Source organism: Myiozetetes cayanensis, unplaced genomic scaffold (genome assembly GCF_022539395.1).
Source record: "Myiozetetes cayanensis isolate MyiCay16 unplaced genomic scaffold, myiCay2020 scf5-8, whole genome shotgun sequence".
In the NCBI taxonomy this organism is placed as follows: Eukaryota; Metazoa; Chordata; class Aves; order Passeriformes; family Tyrannidae; genus Myiozetetes; species Myiozetetes cayanensis.
In genome coordinates, this window is record NW_026087742.1 from 73,997,750 (window position 1) to 74,013,522 (window position 15,773).

Genomic DNA, 15,773 nt, shown 5'->3' on the forward strand with positions numbered 1-15,773 from the left:
AGGATCGCTCTCCTTTAATAACAGAGCCCTGTGTAACACAAGGCTCCAGGTGCACTTTGTACGGGCAGAAAAAAGCAGCACTGTCAGTGCTGATTGCAGAGCTTTCTGCCTCAGGATGGCCCCAGTATGGATAATGTGTACCTGCTACTGATATAGGGAAGGGGAACTGGAAACACAGACACAGAAAAGGCTGAGGTATTCAGTATCTTCTTTGCCTTAGTCTTTACTAGTAAGACTGACCTTCAGAAATTAAAGGGCCAGAGACTAGGGGGAAGGTGTGGATCAGTGAAGACTCACATTCAGTGGAGAAGAACAAGGTTAGGGGACTAACCTTAGAACACTTCAGCAGACTGGACATACCTTAGTTCATGAGGCTTGAGAAGGAGCATCCTCAAGCACTGAGGCAGCTGGCTGATGTCTTTATGTGTCCACTTAATTGTCTTGGAATGGTCATAGAAACTGGGAGAGGTTGAAGACTGAGGCTTCTGCAGAGTGGAAGAAATCAAATGTCACCTTTGTCTTCAAAGAAAGTAAGAAGAAGGATACAGGAAACTACAGGCCCATCAGCCTTACCTCCATCCCTGGAAAGGTGATGGAGCAACTAATCCTGGAAACCATTCCAAACACATGGAGAAGAAATTGACTGGGAGTAATCAGCATGGATTTACAAAAGGGAAACTATTGTTAACCAACTTGATAACCTTCATAGGACAGCCAAATTGATAGGCTCTGGGTAGAGCAGTGTGTGATGTGTACCTTGACTTTACCAAAGCCTTTGAGACTGTCTCCAAAAAGGTCCTTAAATATAAACTGACAAAATGCACAGTGAGGAAAACCAGATGAGTGGCTGGGCCCAGAGGATTGTGATCAGCACCACAAAGTACAGCTGGAGGCAAGTCACTATTACTCTGACCCTCAGGGGTTGATACTGGAGCAGATAGTGTTTAATGTCTTCATTAATGGCCTGGATGATGGGGCAGAGTACACCCTCAGCAAGTTTGTAGACAATATGAAACTGAGGGGAGTAGCTGATACACCAAATGGCTGTGCCATTCAGAGGGACCTTGCCAGGCTACAGAATTGGCCTGAGGAGAATCTGATGAGGTTCAACAAAGGGAAATGAAAAGTCTTGAGCCTGGGGAGGAATAACTCCATGCACCAATATCTGCTGGAGGTTGACTGACTGGAAAGCAGCATTAGGAAGAGTGTTACCAGCAGTTTGATGGAGGTGATCCTTCCCTTTTCCTCAACACTGGGGAGACCACATCTGAAATGCTGTGTCCAGTTCTGGGCTCCCCAGTACAAGAAAGGTATGGAGTGACTGAAAAGAGTCCAGCCACAAAGAGACTGGAGCATCTTTCATATGCAGAGAGGCTGAAAGAGATGGGACAGTTGAGCCTGTATAAACACGTGATATAAGCCAGTGGAAAAGCCAAGATCTTCTCAGCCTTGCTCATTGACAGGACAAAAGGCAATGGGCAGAAATCAAAAACCATGAAATTCCATGAAGCAGGTTGTCCAGAGAGGTTGTGGAGTTCCATCCTTGGAAATGTGCAAAACCCAATCAGACATGAAACTGGAACCAACTGTAGCTGACCCTGATTGAATAGGTATGTTAACCTACATGACTTCAAGAAATTCATCCAACCTAAATGAATCTGTGATTCTGTGAAATAATTTAGAAGGAGGGTGTATGAGGGGAATATTCTTATTGAAGAGCCTGTCACCTTTGAATCAGCTGTGGTTGGATAGGACCCACGTGTGGACATCAGAGACAAGGCAAGAACAAATCATGTTCATGATGTTTTCCCAAATGCAGGATGTAGGCACTGGCTTTGTCTCATGTTGATGAACATTGCCATGTGAGCATGTTAAAACTGAACCTTCTGAGGTCAGTATACACTGTCTGTTTATTTCAGAGATCTTTGGTCAAAGCAGAAGAATTCCTCCTTATGCAGTATCGAAGTCTGGATAAAATTCCTCACAAAAGGGTCATAGAAATTGAGATTAACAGAGTGATAGCCCAGAGATTTTCAAAGGACAGAGGTTTTCAAATGAGTTGGTAGGCAAACTATATATCAACAGTAGGTACTTTTGTTCCCAAGATAAGTGGAAGTATTGATGATGAACTGTGGAGGGAAAATGAGCTTTAGTTAAGCGATGGCACAGATACTGCCTAGATTTGACATTGTGGGAAACTTAATTATAATGTGGGCTCAGCCAGATAGATAGTGTGTGTTCCCATTAGCACTTTGTAAAAGACAACTCCCAAGTGAGCCAGTTGCCATATAGTTCTTTCATACTTATTTTTTAAATAAACCCCACAAACCAAACCCCGTCATTTTCAACAAATCAGATTTTTGAAATAAAATTGTGGAGTTCTTCCTGAAGCTTTTGGCATATGACTGTACCATCATTACTTTGCTGAATTTAAATTACTTCACAAGATCAATATAAAGTGATTAGTGAAAACTGCTGAACAGTAATTGGATTTAAAGTCTAATATGATGGTGTTCTAGAAGAAAGTTTGATATCTAACCTAATATATAGTTGAAGACCATCGCCTTCCCTTTCTCTTCATTCACAGAAATGCATCCAGCTGTAGCTGTGAAAAACTGGACTGCTTGTGTAATAAAGTACGACATATTTTTATACATCAGTCATTTTTTTAATGTAGCATGAAGTTGGTCTACTGCAGTCATGACCTCCATCTAATGCAGATTCTTTTAGTATTATGTTTTACTTATTCATTGTTTCCTCATGGAAAAGCTCCTTGCTGCTATCAGAAAGTTTTCTTCTGAAACTAAACTGAGTTTTGTTCATCAGAAAACAGAATGGAGAACTCCGAAAACAAATCACCAAATCAAGTGTTCATAGCTTATTTTTAACTAATGAAAAGTTGTTTTCATTAATTATTAAATATTTCATTAAATAGTAGGCTTTATTCCTACCTAAACATTTCTTGACAGCTCTTCCCATATTTTCTGGTTTGATTCATCCTTGCTATACTTTTCAGTAGCTTGCACTTACTGAGATTTGAAGTATTTCCCTTATTTCTGGCATTCCTATCACACACTATATATTGCTGTAAGTGTCCATGCTGGTTTTTTTTGTAGGTGAAATTGGTGTTGTATCTAATAACAAGATATCTGCTAAAACATTTAACATAAAAATAATGGTACTCACATCTCAGAGCATTTCTTGGAATGGCAGTTGTATGCTTTGTGCTACAGCATTATGCTCAAAATTGGTGTCCTTTTACAGTACAACTGGCCTACTTGCTTCCAATGTGTAGAAACAGGGCTTTGAATCATGCACAGAATATTAACAGAGGCAGTAATACATGCAGTTGTGCACATGTTGTGGAAAAATGTATGTCAGTGTGTGATCTGCTCCTTTCATTTATCAGGGCATTACTTCTCAAGTGCATATTGGAAAGAAAAAATAAAATTAATACACATTGCTGGACATACACGTACTAATATCTTCTTGGTGTCCTTTATTTTAAGGTTTATGGTACATTGGCAGATGTGTGGCAAACACTGGAAGCACTGGTATCTGCCAAGAACTTCTTAAATATTATAGCAGAACATGAAGCCATGAAACCATAAGTGCCTAATTAAAGTCAGTTGCTACGTTCATCAGCTTCTCAACATTTGAGTATTTGATGACAGGGCCTTTGGTACCTGTTTCAAATTTCCAATTTCTCTTCTTTTTTTTCCTGATTCTTCTTTCATTTATGGAAATGAGAGAGAACATATTTTTTACCTTTGGTGAGAAGAGGTTCAAATCCAGTGCCAAGTTCACGTCTCGCACTTTTCATTGTGAAACAGAATAGCTCTTCACAAAGTGAGCTACTGAGCTGAGCAGACTTCTGCTATCTCAGTTGGTCTTTTAACCAGTACCAACCCTTTGTATTGGAAAGGAAGGTTTTTCTTGAGGACAAATACAGATATTTTGAAGCAGATGAGCTTTTTGGACTGTTTTGGTCCCAGAAATGATACAAACATGTATGAATAAGTGACTATCTTGTATGTGATAAAAGATCTTCAAAGAAAACTGGTTTTTTCAGGTTCAGAGAAGAGAGTAAGGAGACACTGAAACACTTGATATATGGATATAGGAAACAAAACCACTAATCTTGTAAGGTGCAGTTCAGCATGGAGGAGAAACACCTAGATTCTCTGAAATGCTGACTAACTAGATAGTAGGCTTTTCCCTCCTATTTTTTATTCTGATGTTTTTTGACTCTTATTATCACAAGAAGGTGACCCTTCAATTATCTAAAGAGGTATTGACAGTGTCTTATGCTAAATGAAATAATGCATTATGACTGTTACTCTAGGTGGACATGATCTTATTAACTTGCATACTTTTGTTGCAGAATCTTACTTACAAAACTACTCTGCTCTTCACAATTCTGGAGCATAATTTGCAACCTACCACAAAGTATAAACACATTATGCAGATATGCTGATGCAGCCAACTTGTTTTGCTTTCACTAATTCTTTATGTATTGTAAGTTGTAATATGTTTTTAAGTGAGTAACATACCTGGTAAAGGTTATAGAGCCCCATTTCTGCTTTCATTGACAATCACATTCCTGCTGAATTTCTTTTGGTTTATACAGGTGATCCTGGATAGACTTAGACCTAGATTTAATGAAGAATTCTACCCAACAAGAAAGCACAGTGTGTCAGAGCTGTACTTGCAGGCACACAGAAGCAATGAGCAATAAAGTACACTTGAACCACAAGAGAACATAAATAAATCACTCAAAACTACACACAAGCTGCTGATCTTTGGAAAGGGCTACTACTGATTTTATATGATTTCTTTTCAGAGGATAACCACACTGTTTTCACTGAACATGAATGAAACACCTTGGCATCCACTGAAGCAGACTTGGATCGGGAGAACTGGCAGCTTCTCATAAGAAGCAGTTTTTGTTGAACTGCCTTTGAAGAGTTTGAACTGGCAGTGCTGTGTTCTGGCTGCAGGGTAACTTGGCTAAGAACATTAGGATTTCCCCTGACATTAAACCATTTAAAGAAAAAAAATAATACTTTCCTTTCCTCCCAGCCCCATTCAAGAGGAGCAACTATTTTTACTGACAGACTTGCGAAGTGTTAGTCCTTCATGAATGGAGCATGCATGGAATGAAAACCATTTATGGTTTTAGTAATTAAAGACCAGAAGACACAAATTAACAGTATATTAAGTAGCTCATATTTAATGGTCTATTAAATTTTATTTTACAATCAGAACATGCAAAATTATGAAGGAAAGCAGAGATAATTAAACACTGATAAGATATGAGAACAGTCTCAAGAAAAAGGACTGGAGCACTAGTTTTGATAGATGTAGCAGTAGGAGGAGGATATGAGTCTCAGTCACATGAAAGTTGGGGACTGTGGCTCCTAGAATCCAACAGCTGGGACAGCAGTCTTTTATAAAACCATATAAAAATTCTGATAAAGTTGGTTTGCAAACTTCCCATTTTTGTCTCTTCCTTGGTGCTCCGTCTTGATGTCGATTTAGTAGAAGCATAAAATCATCGAATGGTTTGCGTTGCAAGATCAGCTAGTTCCGTCCCCCTGCCATGGGCAAGCAGTGCCTTTTCCACCAGACCAGCTGCTCAAGGCCCTGTCCAGCCTGGCCTTGAACACTTCCAGTGATGGGGCATTTCCCTGAGAAATTGTACAGCAGTGGCACTGATGCTGCACTACTGCCAAACCGAGCAGAATAATTACTTCAGTATCTCCAAGTTGTACTTCAGTTTATATGCCACAGAAAATTATTTGCCTTTTCTTTGCAACATGTAATCCTTTCAGTTTTTCCTGATGAGACTACCACTGCTTTGCTGGTGGGTGTGCATTTTGTATATCTGCAGTTTGCCTATATGTTTCCACAATATTATCTTTTCGGGTGTGGGGCAAACTCTTACATTTCATGGGTTTACTTTGAATTGATTTGTCCTTTCTTGAGTTTGAAACCATTCCCAACTCTTTCTCCCTTGAAAAATTATAAATGCACCTTTTTATGGATCATCTGAGACTTTAATTTCAATTTTGAATAAAATTGCTTTGAAATTATCATTAGCTGGCAAGCCTGTTTAAGATTTATCTTGCAGGTTATTATAAATTGTTTAGTAATTTGAGCAGGTATTACTCTTAAGTGTCATCTTTGCTCTCTAATTCTCTAGGCATTTATTCAGAATGTTTGCCTCTTCACTTGTCTTGGACTTCTCCTGCAAGTTCTGTAAAATGCTTAAGCCTAGGTATGAAACATCATTTGCTGCTGTAACTCCAGAGCTTGCTTAGTTCAGTATGCCTAAGATATATTGCTAAAATCAACTAGTCACAGATAAAGAACACAAAATTTGCAAGGAAAGCAGAGGAAATAATACACAGTTTATGCATAGGTTTCCTGCATTGCAAACACTGGTGGTACTCCTCCACTCTTTCCTGAAATAATCTCACGTTAATGTCTTTTTTTCCTGTTCTGAAGGAAAAATGGATGTTTGTAGCTCATGATTGCTCTCCTTGTTTCCAAAAACTTGAATTTTGTCTCGATAGGGAATATTTTAATCTTCCATGCACATGTGCACCCTCTCACATATCAAAATGCATCTTTCTTGGAAACGGAATTTTGATATTAGATGAGCAACTGTTGCAAGAAAAAAACCGAAACTGATAGAAGGCTGCTGAAGTGCTTGGGAATACTGAAATGCTGATACTCCCTCTTGTGGTTGAACTGGAATAAGACAAGCCAAGGATACTTCATAAATGCTTAATTCATTGCTTTTCTGGATGAATATCTTGGGTAGTTTGATTAGTAATCTGATACTGAAAATGCTTGTGACTCATCAAAAATCTATTTCTCAAAGAAATACTTGTGTACTTCTAGAAAAGAAAATAAAAATAAGTTAACCACAATTTTATTTGTAACAAATGTATTTTCAACCAGCCTGCCTTCTCATTCTTGCTTTTATTTAGAGTTATTAGATATCAAGCTGTGTGTTTGCTCAGGAGTGATTGAGGGAATATGGCAAATTTGTGATCTGCCAGCTAGAACTGAAAGCCACCAGACAAATCACAAGACTAAAACCTGCATTAAATAAAATCAGTTTTCAATGCTTGCATGGACTATGGCTACTCTGATGCCTTGCGGGTCTGAGAGACTGGATCAATCTAGTGAATACTTGACACATTTATAGGAAATCTGGCATATGTATTGTATCAAAATTGTATCAAAAACTTACAGTGCTTGCTAAACTTATGAAAACAAGCATAGGAGAGTTAAACATAAAGAAAATGGCAATTTTCAGAGTCTCGGTTCTGGTTCCCAGCCAGAGCTGAGTCTAAGCCCAAGAGATTTTGTGTACGGAGAAGTTTTTTCTTCCCTGTTCCTCTGTGCACGGCAGTAAGAACTAGTGAAAAAGACTATGAACACACTGCAAGAGTAGAAGATGATAATTTTTCCTGTGTATTTCACAACAATCTGTGACCCAAACTGGAGCAGAGGGTCTCAGGATTCTTGAGTCTAAATTCTGTCACAGTAGCAGCATCACTAATCACTTGGCAAATCTAGTTTGAAGTGCATTACGGAACTGTGCATTGAGTTTGCTTCAGTTATGTGATGTAAAATAATTTCAGTAGAAATGCTGAGGTCAGAAAGAATAATTTCTATGGTGGGAAAAACCCCACAAACCAAAACCAAAACAAAGAATGTGTCAGATTTCTCATATTGAGTGTGTGAACTTAGAGAACCATGTCTGACCATTACTGATATGATGCTTCCATCACTGTCCAGTCCTGTGTAAATATAAAGGTTTATGATGCCCCAGTTTTCCAAACTGTAAGTAACCGTAAGTTGAGATTTTAAGGAATTTCACCAAGTAAAATCAAACTGCCATAAAGTTCATGTGCGGCACTAATTGTAATTTAACTGCGTGGTTATTACAAGAGCTTTTAATTAACCCAGTCATCATACTGTGGCATACAAATTGTGCATAATAGCAGCATGCTGAGTATAATGACAATAGGTTTTTCTGAACTGTGAAAATCAGGAGTTTTATAATTTTATGATGTTTCTTTTTATGTCCTTAAATGTTGTGGTGCATTTAAGAACATTTCACCAAAGGAAAAAAAAAATCCTAGTAAGTTGCTGAGACTTGTCTATTTTAAAATTTGGTAGCAGTCTTTAATTCTTCCTGAAATTCAGTGAGATGTGTAATTCTCTCCAGAATAGTATTTCTGGGGATTTTTCAGTCTCACTTTTCTCAGGGTATTTTTGATCCCTTTTGAGGATCATTTTACACACTCTTCAGTGATTTGGTTTCTGAAGCCAAAAAAACCCCGTTCAGTTTGTGGAAGCATTCAGAATGGATACCACTTTAGTGAAACTGTAAGATAGTAAGAACGCATTCTGGTCAGATATCGATGCAAAATGGTAATTCATTAGTTCATTCCCTTTCTCTTAAAGTTACAATTCCAGTCAGTGTCTCTCAAGATGAGCAATAACAGCACTGAATGAATTCCTACTTGTAAGAATTCATTACTTGCACCCAAGGACTAAAAATTAAGAAACAATGTAGCTAATGGATAGAGTTGTAATCCTTCAGAAAACACAGGAAATGCAATTAGATGGTGTTACACTTACCACATGTACTCATTCCCTGAGATATAAAATGCATTAAAAAAAAAAAAGCACACATAGGAACTGTAGTCCCCTGTTTTTTAGACTATCATCATCCCTGTACTGTGAAACAGGATGCTGAAATATTTGGGCTATAAATTATTTGGTTCACAGGTAGAACAAGCAAGATAAGACTGTATGACCTTTTCATGTGCACAAGTTTACTGAAGAAACCAGGTGATGATAAAGATTAGGCTAGTGTGGGAGACAAAAGTGAATTTGTCATGCACATACAGTTAATGGTTTAAACATGACATAGAAGTGACAGACACTACTGAACAGTTAAAAAACCCAGGTTGGGTTCAGCTGGGTGAGCCACAAATGCATGAGGTACCAAACACACAAAGAAGAACCAACACAGTCAGTCAGTCAGTGGTGCCTGAGGTTTGAACATCAGAGATATGAGGAAGGTAACAGAGAGGATGACATCACCATTGTACAGGCTGAAGTAGCACATTCTGAAGAAACTATGCCTGAATAAGTAAGTGACTCTGCTAAAGACTTGTAACTAACTTTGTGCTATTGCTGTCATTAACAGAACTGAGTTCTCAGCAGTATGATTACTGTCATGCATATCTTTGTGAGAATGGCAGAGGTGTATACGGTGCTCTGCACATGCTTTTTAGTAGAATTTTCAGGATTTTCAAACGCTGAGAAAGAAACCTTAAGTTCTTAAAAAGACATTTCAGATAATTACAGGCTTTTCATGTTGGTTTTTTTTTATATATATATATAAAGTTTACCCAAGATTATTTTTTAAGAAGGATTTTATATTTGAAACTAAGATTTGTATTTACATGTATCAGTGAATGCAAATTTCCTTACATTGTCATGAGACAGAGACTCCTTCCCATCTCAATCTGACTCTCACTCTCTGTTATTTTAGCCTTTATTTTTATTCTTGGTAAGACAGAGAGCAGTTAAAGTGTATGGCAAGCTGGAACTGAGCCAACTCAAACAATCAGCTTTGTTATAAAAGCTGATCATAAACATAAAGCTTTCTGTGTCACATCTGTGAGAATAAGAGAATATGGGAAAAGTGAGACAAGTAAAAGGACAAAAATATTTTGTGCCTCTGGTGTTTCTGCATTATATTGGTGTAGATTGGCTGATGGGATCAGCTGCTGCAGAGGCTGGCAGAGTGCAGCACTGAAGGAGAAAACTCGCATAAGGATGGATGAAGCCTAGAAAAAGTGTGGAGACTTAAAGGGGGGGAAAATGAGAGTCCAGTTAAGCTGGTGGAGTGTGCTATAATGTGCTCTGAAAAAGAGCTAATGGGGAAAATAGTGTGAGGGCGGTTGGAAATTGAATTTGAGCACAAGAACAAATGTAGTAAGATGCTACCCAAAGAGACACTGCTTCTGATAAGAAATGGTGAAAATAATACTTGAAGTGTTGTTTAAAGTGTACTCCCTTAAAGGACATTAGTCATATGTCCAGAGACAATTGTCTTGCAGGTAAATTCATGCACCTCATTTGAAGGGGATTCAAACTATAACTTGGCTGCCTGAGTTAAGACGTGAGCCACAGCCCAAAAAGTACTGTTCACTTTTGGCTTTAGTCTTGCTTTCAATATTCATGTGTAGCAATGATGCTGATTGTTCTTCTTTTCACTGGCTTAGGCAAATACATTCAATGTGTCTTACATTATCACCTCTTACACCATGCGTAACAACAAACTCATCAAAATTAGATGGGTTTATTCTATTTTAAATGTTAAATGCCTTTCTTAATTAATACTACAGCAATTCTTAGTTGGAAAGATGGTCCCTAGGACTTGCACTTCTCTCTTTATGTGTGATGATAACTTGAAAATGAGATTTATTTGCTTTCTCTGTTCCTACATGTGGGGATATAAAATGCAAAAGGAAACAATAATTCTTACTGTGTAATATACACACTCTTTCCTCCTTCTCATGGTAGCTTCAAAAATTGAACCCTGTCTTAGAGCCAACAGCAATCTCCTCTCTCCCTTTTTCCTTTAAAAAAGTTGACTACCTGTTGAAACCAAGTTTTCATAAATCACACACAGTGTTAGTTTTTCACCAGTGCCTGTGTGCTAACTTGCACAAAATACATGCTGTTTCGGTCTGCTTAATATCTTGTCTGATATGATTCCCAGCATGAACTACCTCTTACTTAATAAATATATATGGCCCTAATTATTTTTATTCAGTGCTTAGGTAGACTAATGAGCTATGAACACGATTTGATATCCTCGATTGTACAAAATGCTCAATATCACGCTTTACAAAGAAGAAGACGGGAGTTCATTTGAATTTGTATCTGTTGACATCCAGATCAGAAAGCCAGACATAAAATGCCTTGATATTTTCAACATCTATGGTCCGAATCATTAAACTTACATCTTGGATCATTAAATTAACATGTTGCAACGTTGTAATGCAAGTTTCCACTATGCTCGTTGTTCAGTATGTGCTCTGTGTAACTGTGCTGAACATGCCATAATAATTTATCAACCTCGAAAGAAATCAAGAAGTTCAATGCATATTAAAAATGTCATTGGGATATATCACAGAAAAAATGGAAATACGCTGCTGTTCACAACACATCATATTCTCTGAGGTTACTTTTACTGTCTGCATAGCAATACACTTCCCTTATGGAAATTAAAAAGGCACAATCAATAAAATACATGTAGTGACTTTCTTATACACCTAGTATTCCTTAAAAAGGAGTGCTTTCATTATTTTTTTCCAACTATAAAAAGACTAATTATGTGTTTGTTCATTCATTACAGATATAGGGTTGAGAAATATGATAATTAATTATGGTTTTCTTAGCTTAATGTCTACAGATCTTTCTTTCTTATTAAAATGGTTTTAAACGGAATTGAGATATACATAATAATTATTGTTTACTTGTGTTCATTCCTTCTTCTTGTGGCTTTCTTTCCATGTAGGTGAAAAAGATATGTGGTCCTCCTGTAAGGAAGCCTACGCAGTCTCCAGGTTGCTCCTTTGATCAGAACAAAGATAATCAAGGATTGAAGATGTTCTCAAGAGACAGTGAAGAAACACTCACCAATAGAAGAAAGTAAGACATTAGTTTTACAGCCAGAAAGAAAGTAAGCCCTTAATTTTACAACAGAATAGATTATATTCAATGCAATGGCATGCGTTACTAGAGAATAAAGACTCCAAAGAATGAAACATTTCAGCAACACTGTCTATTCTGTTACATTTTGGATTGAGTACTTTCATGACTAGATTCTGTTTTCTGAAATAATGGACATATGACCAGAGTCATATGGTGTGTTTTAAACTATTTGAGTGGATAACATTGGTAGGATATGAATGTTAATTCTATCTTTATGTGTAATTATTCAAATTACTTTCAACTTTGCGCATCAGCAGGCAATACTAAATCTGACAAAAACTGACTGTAGCTTTTTACAGAAGTCGATAATGCAGAAAAAATGACTTTTCTTACATACTTTTCTAGTGTAGAAAATGAGACAACTAAGCATCTGGGACTTAATCTTGAAAGTCCTGTTCAAGCAAGACCTGCTAATTTTTTTCTCTGGCTCTTTTGCCAGTATATAGCGAATTGAGGTGACTGCAAAGGCTTGGAGATTTCATTTAATGCAGCACTGCAGGGTGAAATTTGCCTAACTGCTTATGAGTTAGGTGTTTAAGCTGCTGTTGTAGTCTGTGGAAATGAGAACTCATTTCAGCTGCCCATGCATCTACAAGCATCCAATGCCACTCAAGGACACGCTGGGGTATCCCAACTGATCTGCTTCTGCCAGGAAGGATGCAGGTATCCTGTAAGTTGTTTCATATCTTTCAGCTTTCTGCAGGTATCCTGCATAGCTGAAAACATTTCAAAGGCCAGTCTATATTTAGACAAGTTAATCAAGTTTTTAATGACTGTAAGTAAGTAATAGCACGGTAAGACATAAGAATAGTGTTTCAGTGAGACTAAAGGCCTTATTTTATGCAAATAAAGTGCAAAGTTAAAATCAGAAATTTCAATTCTGTCACAGTGTTTGCTAAAATACAGAGAAGTTTTCTTTGTCCCCTTTCTCCTCTCATTTTCTTTTGCAGTGCAGAAAGAAATGGAAGTGAGAGAATTGCAGGGAATAATTGCTCACTCCTGATGTCTGGAGAAGAAAAGGTGCCTCTGAGTTTCAAAGGCAGACCATTCTTCTTAGTGTAACAACCTTCATGTAGCAAATAGTGGAGAAAAAACTCCAAACCAGAATATACATAGCACAAGTTTTGGAAAACATTATGGGAGCAGAAAGAGAAGTTTGCTTTAGCCAACACAGAAGTTCATTAGGAAATACCCATTATACGGTCTTGTGTTTCTCAGTTATACATAGCTAAACAAGTTCTTGATGTTTTCTGATCTCTAGCACTCTGCAAACATGAAACCATGTTCTAAAATATGACTTAAACCAAGACAGAACACTGGACTGGCTTTAAGGGAGATTGCCCGAGAGACCCTAAGGCGCAGGCGGGATAGTTGGCAACACAAAGGAATATTGTTTTCCCTTGATATCTGCCTGCCTTGAGATTATGGAGACCCTTTATGACATGCCATAGGCTTTGCACCAGAAAGGAGGAAGGGAAAGAAAGTTTGACATCCACTGACGCAGATTTCAGTTTAACAACTTCATAGTTGATATCATCTGCAGTTACTGCCTCCTGAATCACCTCCTTCCTTATTAGTCACAGTCACTTTATATTTCACTTTATATTCCCATGGCAACTGTAAGAACCTCACATGGAAGAGAGATTTCAGCAAATATGTGCAGCCTGCTTTTAAGGAAGTGCTCTTCTCTAACTCCACCTTATTTACTGCCTATGTACTTCTGGCAGCAGCTTACTCTCAACAACTTTCACAGGCTTTAGCAGCAAAGGGTTGGTTTCTCCAAACTGGAGACTTTATCAGTGACAGTTATCTGAGGGAAAACAAATGAATGAAAAAAATTTCATTCAATATGTGACTCCTGATTTCCTAATGTTTTTCAAATGCATGTCCAGATGAAAGTTTACATTTTTAAGTACATGGTGGACTGCCTCTGCCTGAACTTTTCCTGGATTATTTTTACCACTGGATTTAAGCTGGTATTTTCTGCTACTATGTGGTCCAAGAAGAAAAAGAAATTTCTCTGTGCTTTTCATGCCAAAAAATTGCTAGAGAAGTTTTAAATAAAGCTAAGCAGACCCTTCCATAGCAACATACAAACTTGAAAGTATGTAATGTTTTTTCCTCAGAACTTCATATTGCAGACAGCTTTTAGCACAGAGAGTGAGAAAAAAAAAAGGAAAAAACATTTAGAAATAAACAGATAAAAGGTGTCTTCAGCTTCCACTGACTGTAATTGCACATTTGTGCTCAGCTGCCTATAATTACATGCTATCTGGTCTCGAAGATGATGATGTGAAAATTGACATTCATACCATCCACCCTTCTAAATACTTTGGTCAGACATCAGTGGGGGCGGAAATCAGTTATTACTTCTCTATTAGCTTTAGCTTTGCCTCAGGTTGTATTTACTAATAAACTGAATGACCTTTCTGTTAACATGCAGTTTGTGACAAGGTATTATGCCACCTATATTTATTTATTTATATTTCTTCTTCAGAAGAAATTCCAACTATTCACTTTGTGAGGGCTCTAAACACCAGTTTTCATCCAGAATGTAAATGTAAATCATAGACAAAACCAAAATCAGTCTCATTCAATGGGAATTATAGGGAAATTGCAAACACATTGTGCACACTGGATTCAGTTTTGGGTGTGGAGAAATAAAAGATGTGACTATTCATGGCTAGGAGAGTGTGGATGAATCATATTTACATATTTAAAATCTATTGCACTATTGCACATAGGCAATTATATGATACCTACTCTAAATTAACAATACATAAGATTTTTCATATCTATAGTTTTACAATTATTAAAACACTGGCATCACATTTAATAGGTATAGCAAATCAAAATCACTGTGGTTTGTGTAAAATATTTGCTGTATTATATGGAAGAACATGTGGCTTTTTAAATTATGAACTGTATGTAATCACTGATGTTTTATCTGTTTTAATTTGAAGTAAACAACACTTAATTTAATTCCCTATACCATTTTAGGCCACATTGACCCAATATAGAGGAATACATAGATTATTTGTGGCATTTTTTCACAACTCCGGGTTCTGTACAAGAAGTAAACATAAAGTGAAGGTTGCTGGATTACAGAGCAATGAGTACAGCATTTGGTGGTGCTTTTCTATATGCCTGCAGGTCATAGATAACTCAGTAAAGTGTGATGTTCTACACCAAAATGAATAAATATTTCAATTTTTCACAGCAGGAAGGAGTGTCCCAGGAAGAAATTTTCAATACATAAGCAAACAATTTATATTAAATATCACAATTCAGTTAAGAACATACTAGCTAAAAAGTAATTAATTTGTTTTGAATTAAGTACAAAACCTTATCATTAGCTCTGGGCATCTTGACAATTATTTAAAATAACAATTCATAATTGATAAAGTACCAGCACAGCACATGGTGGAATTGATGTAATCTTTCAGAGCATTATTTAAATCTCCACTAAATATTTAGCACCTACATCTTAAACCCATCTTACCTACATTGTGAGTTGCTGCATAACTCTTAACAAATATTTGTCTCAGTATCTGTAAAGGGGTATAGTGGACTAGTTGATAGCCCTTTTGAAAAGAGGTAACTTATTCATATGCTCCTATTTTTTTCTTTGCTATGCTGCCTATTTTGGAACATTTTTTCATTTATTTGCCCAAGTATAACATTGCAAACAGTATCACAGCTATGCAAGAAAATTTCATGTTGAAGGAAAATAGTTCCTGTTCCAGAGCATGAGTAAAGCAGGTATTTTTTTTTATTTTATTTGACCAGTAGGAATATCAACTTTGTAAACTATGAAAGTGTATCTGAAAGAATTAAACTTTTCTAACAGGAAATTGACAAATTGATTTAAAATATCGCTGGAACCAGTGGAGAGTAATGGAATAAGCACATTCCGTATTTTCCTGTATAAATGCACAACAGCTTAATGTTGT

At 37.0% G+C, this 15,773-nt stretch overlaps 1 protein-coding gene across 2 annotated transcripts in view; it reads left to right on the forward strand.

The window, feature by feature from the left end:
* The window catches only part of GPC5 (glypican 5), a 629,773-nt gene that overhangs the window by 99,555 nt on the left and 514,445 nt on the right, over positions 1-15,773 (forward strand). For both annotated transcript variants that reach the window (XM_050334039.1, XM_050334038.1), the window contains exon 4: positions 11,624-11,757. In XM_050334039.1, the coding sequence (XP_050189996.1) occupies positions 11,624-11,757 (134 nt within the window). The remainder of the gene's footprint in view (positions 1-11,623; positions 11,758-15,773) is intronic.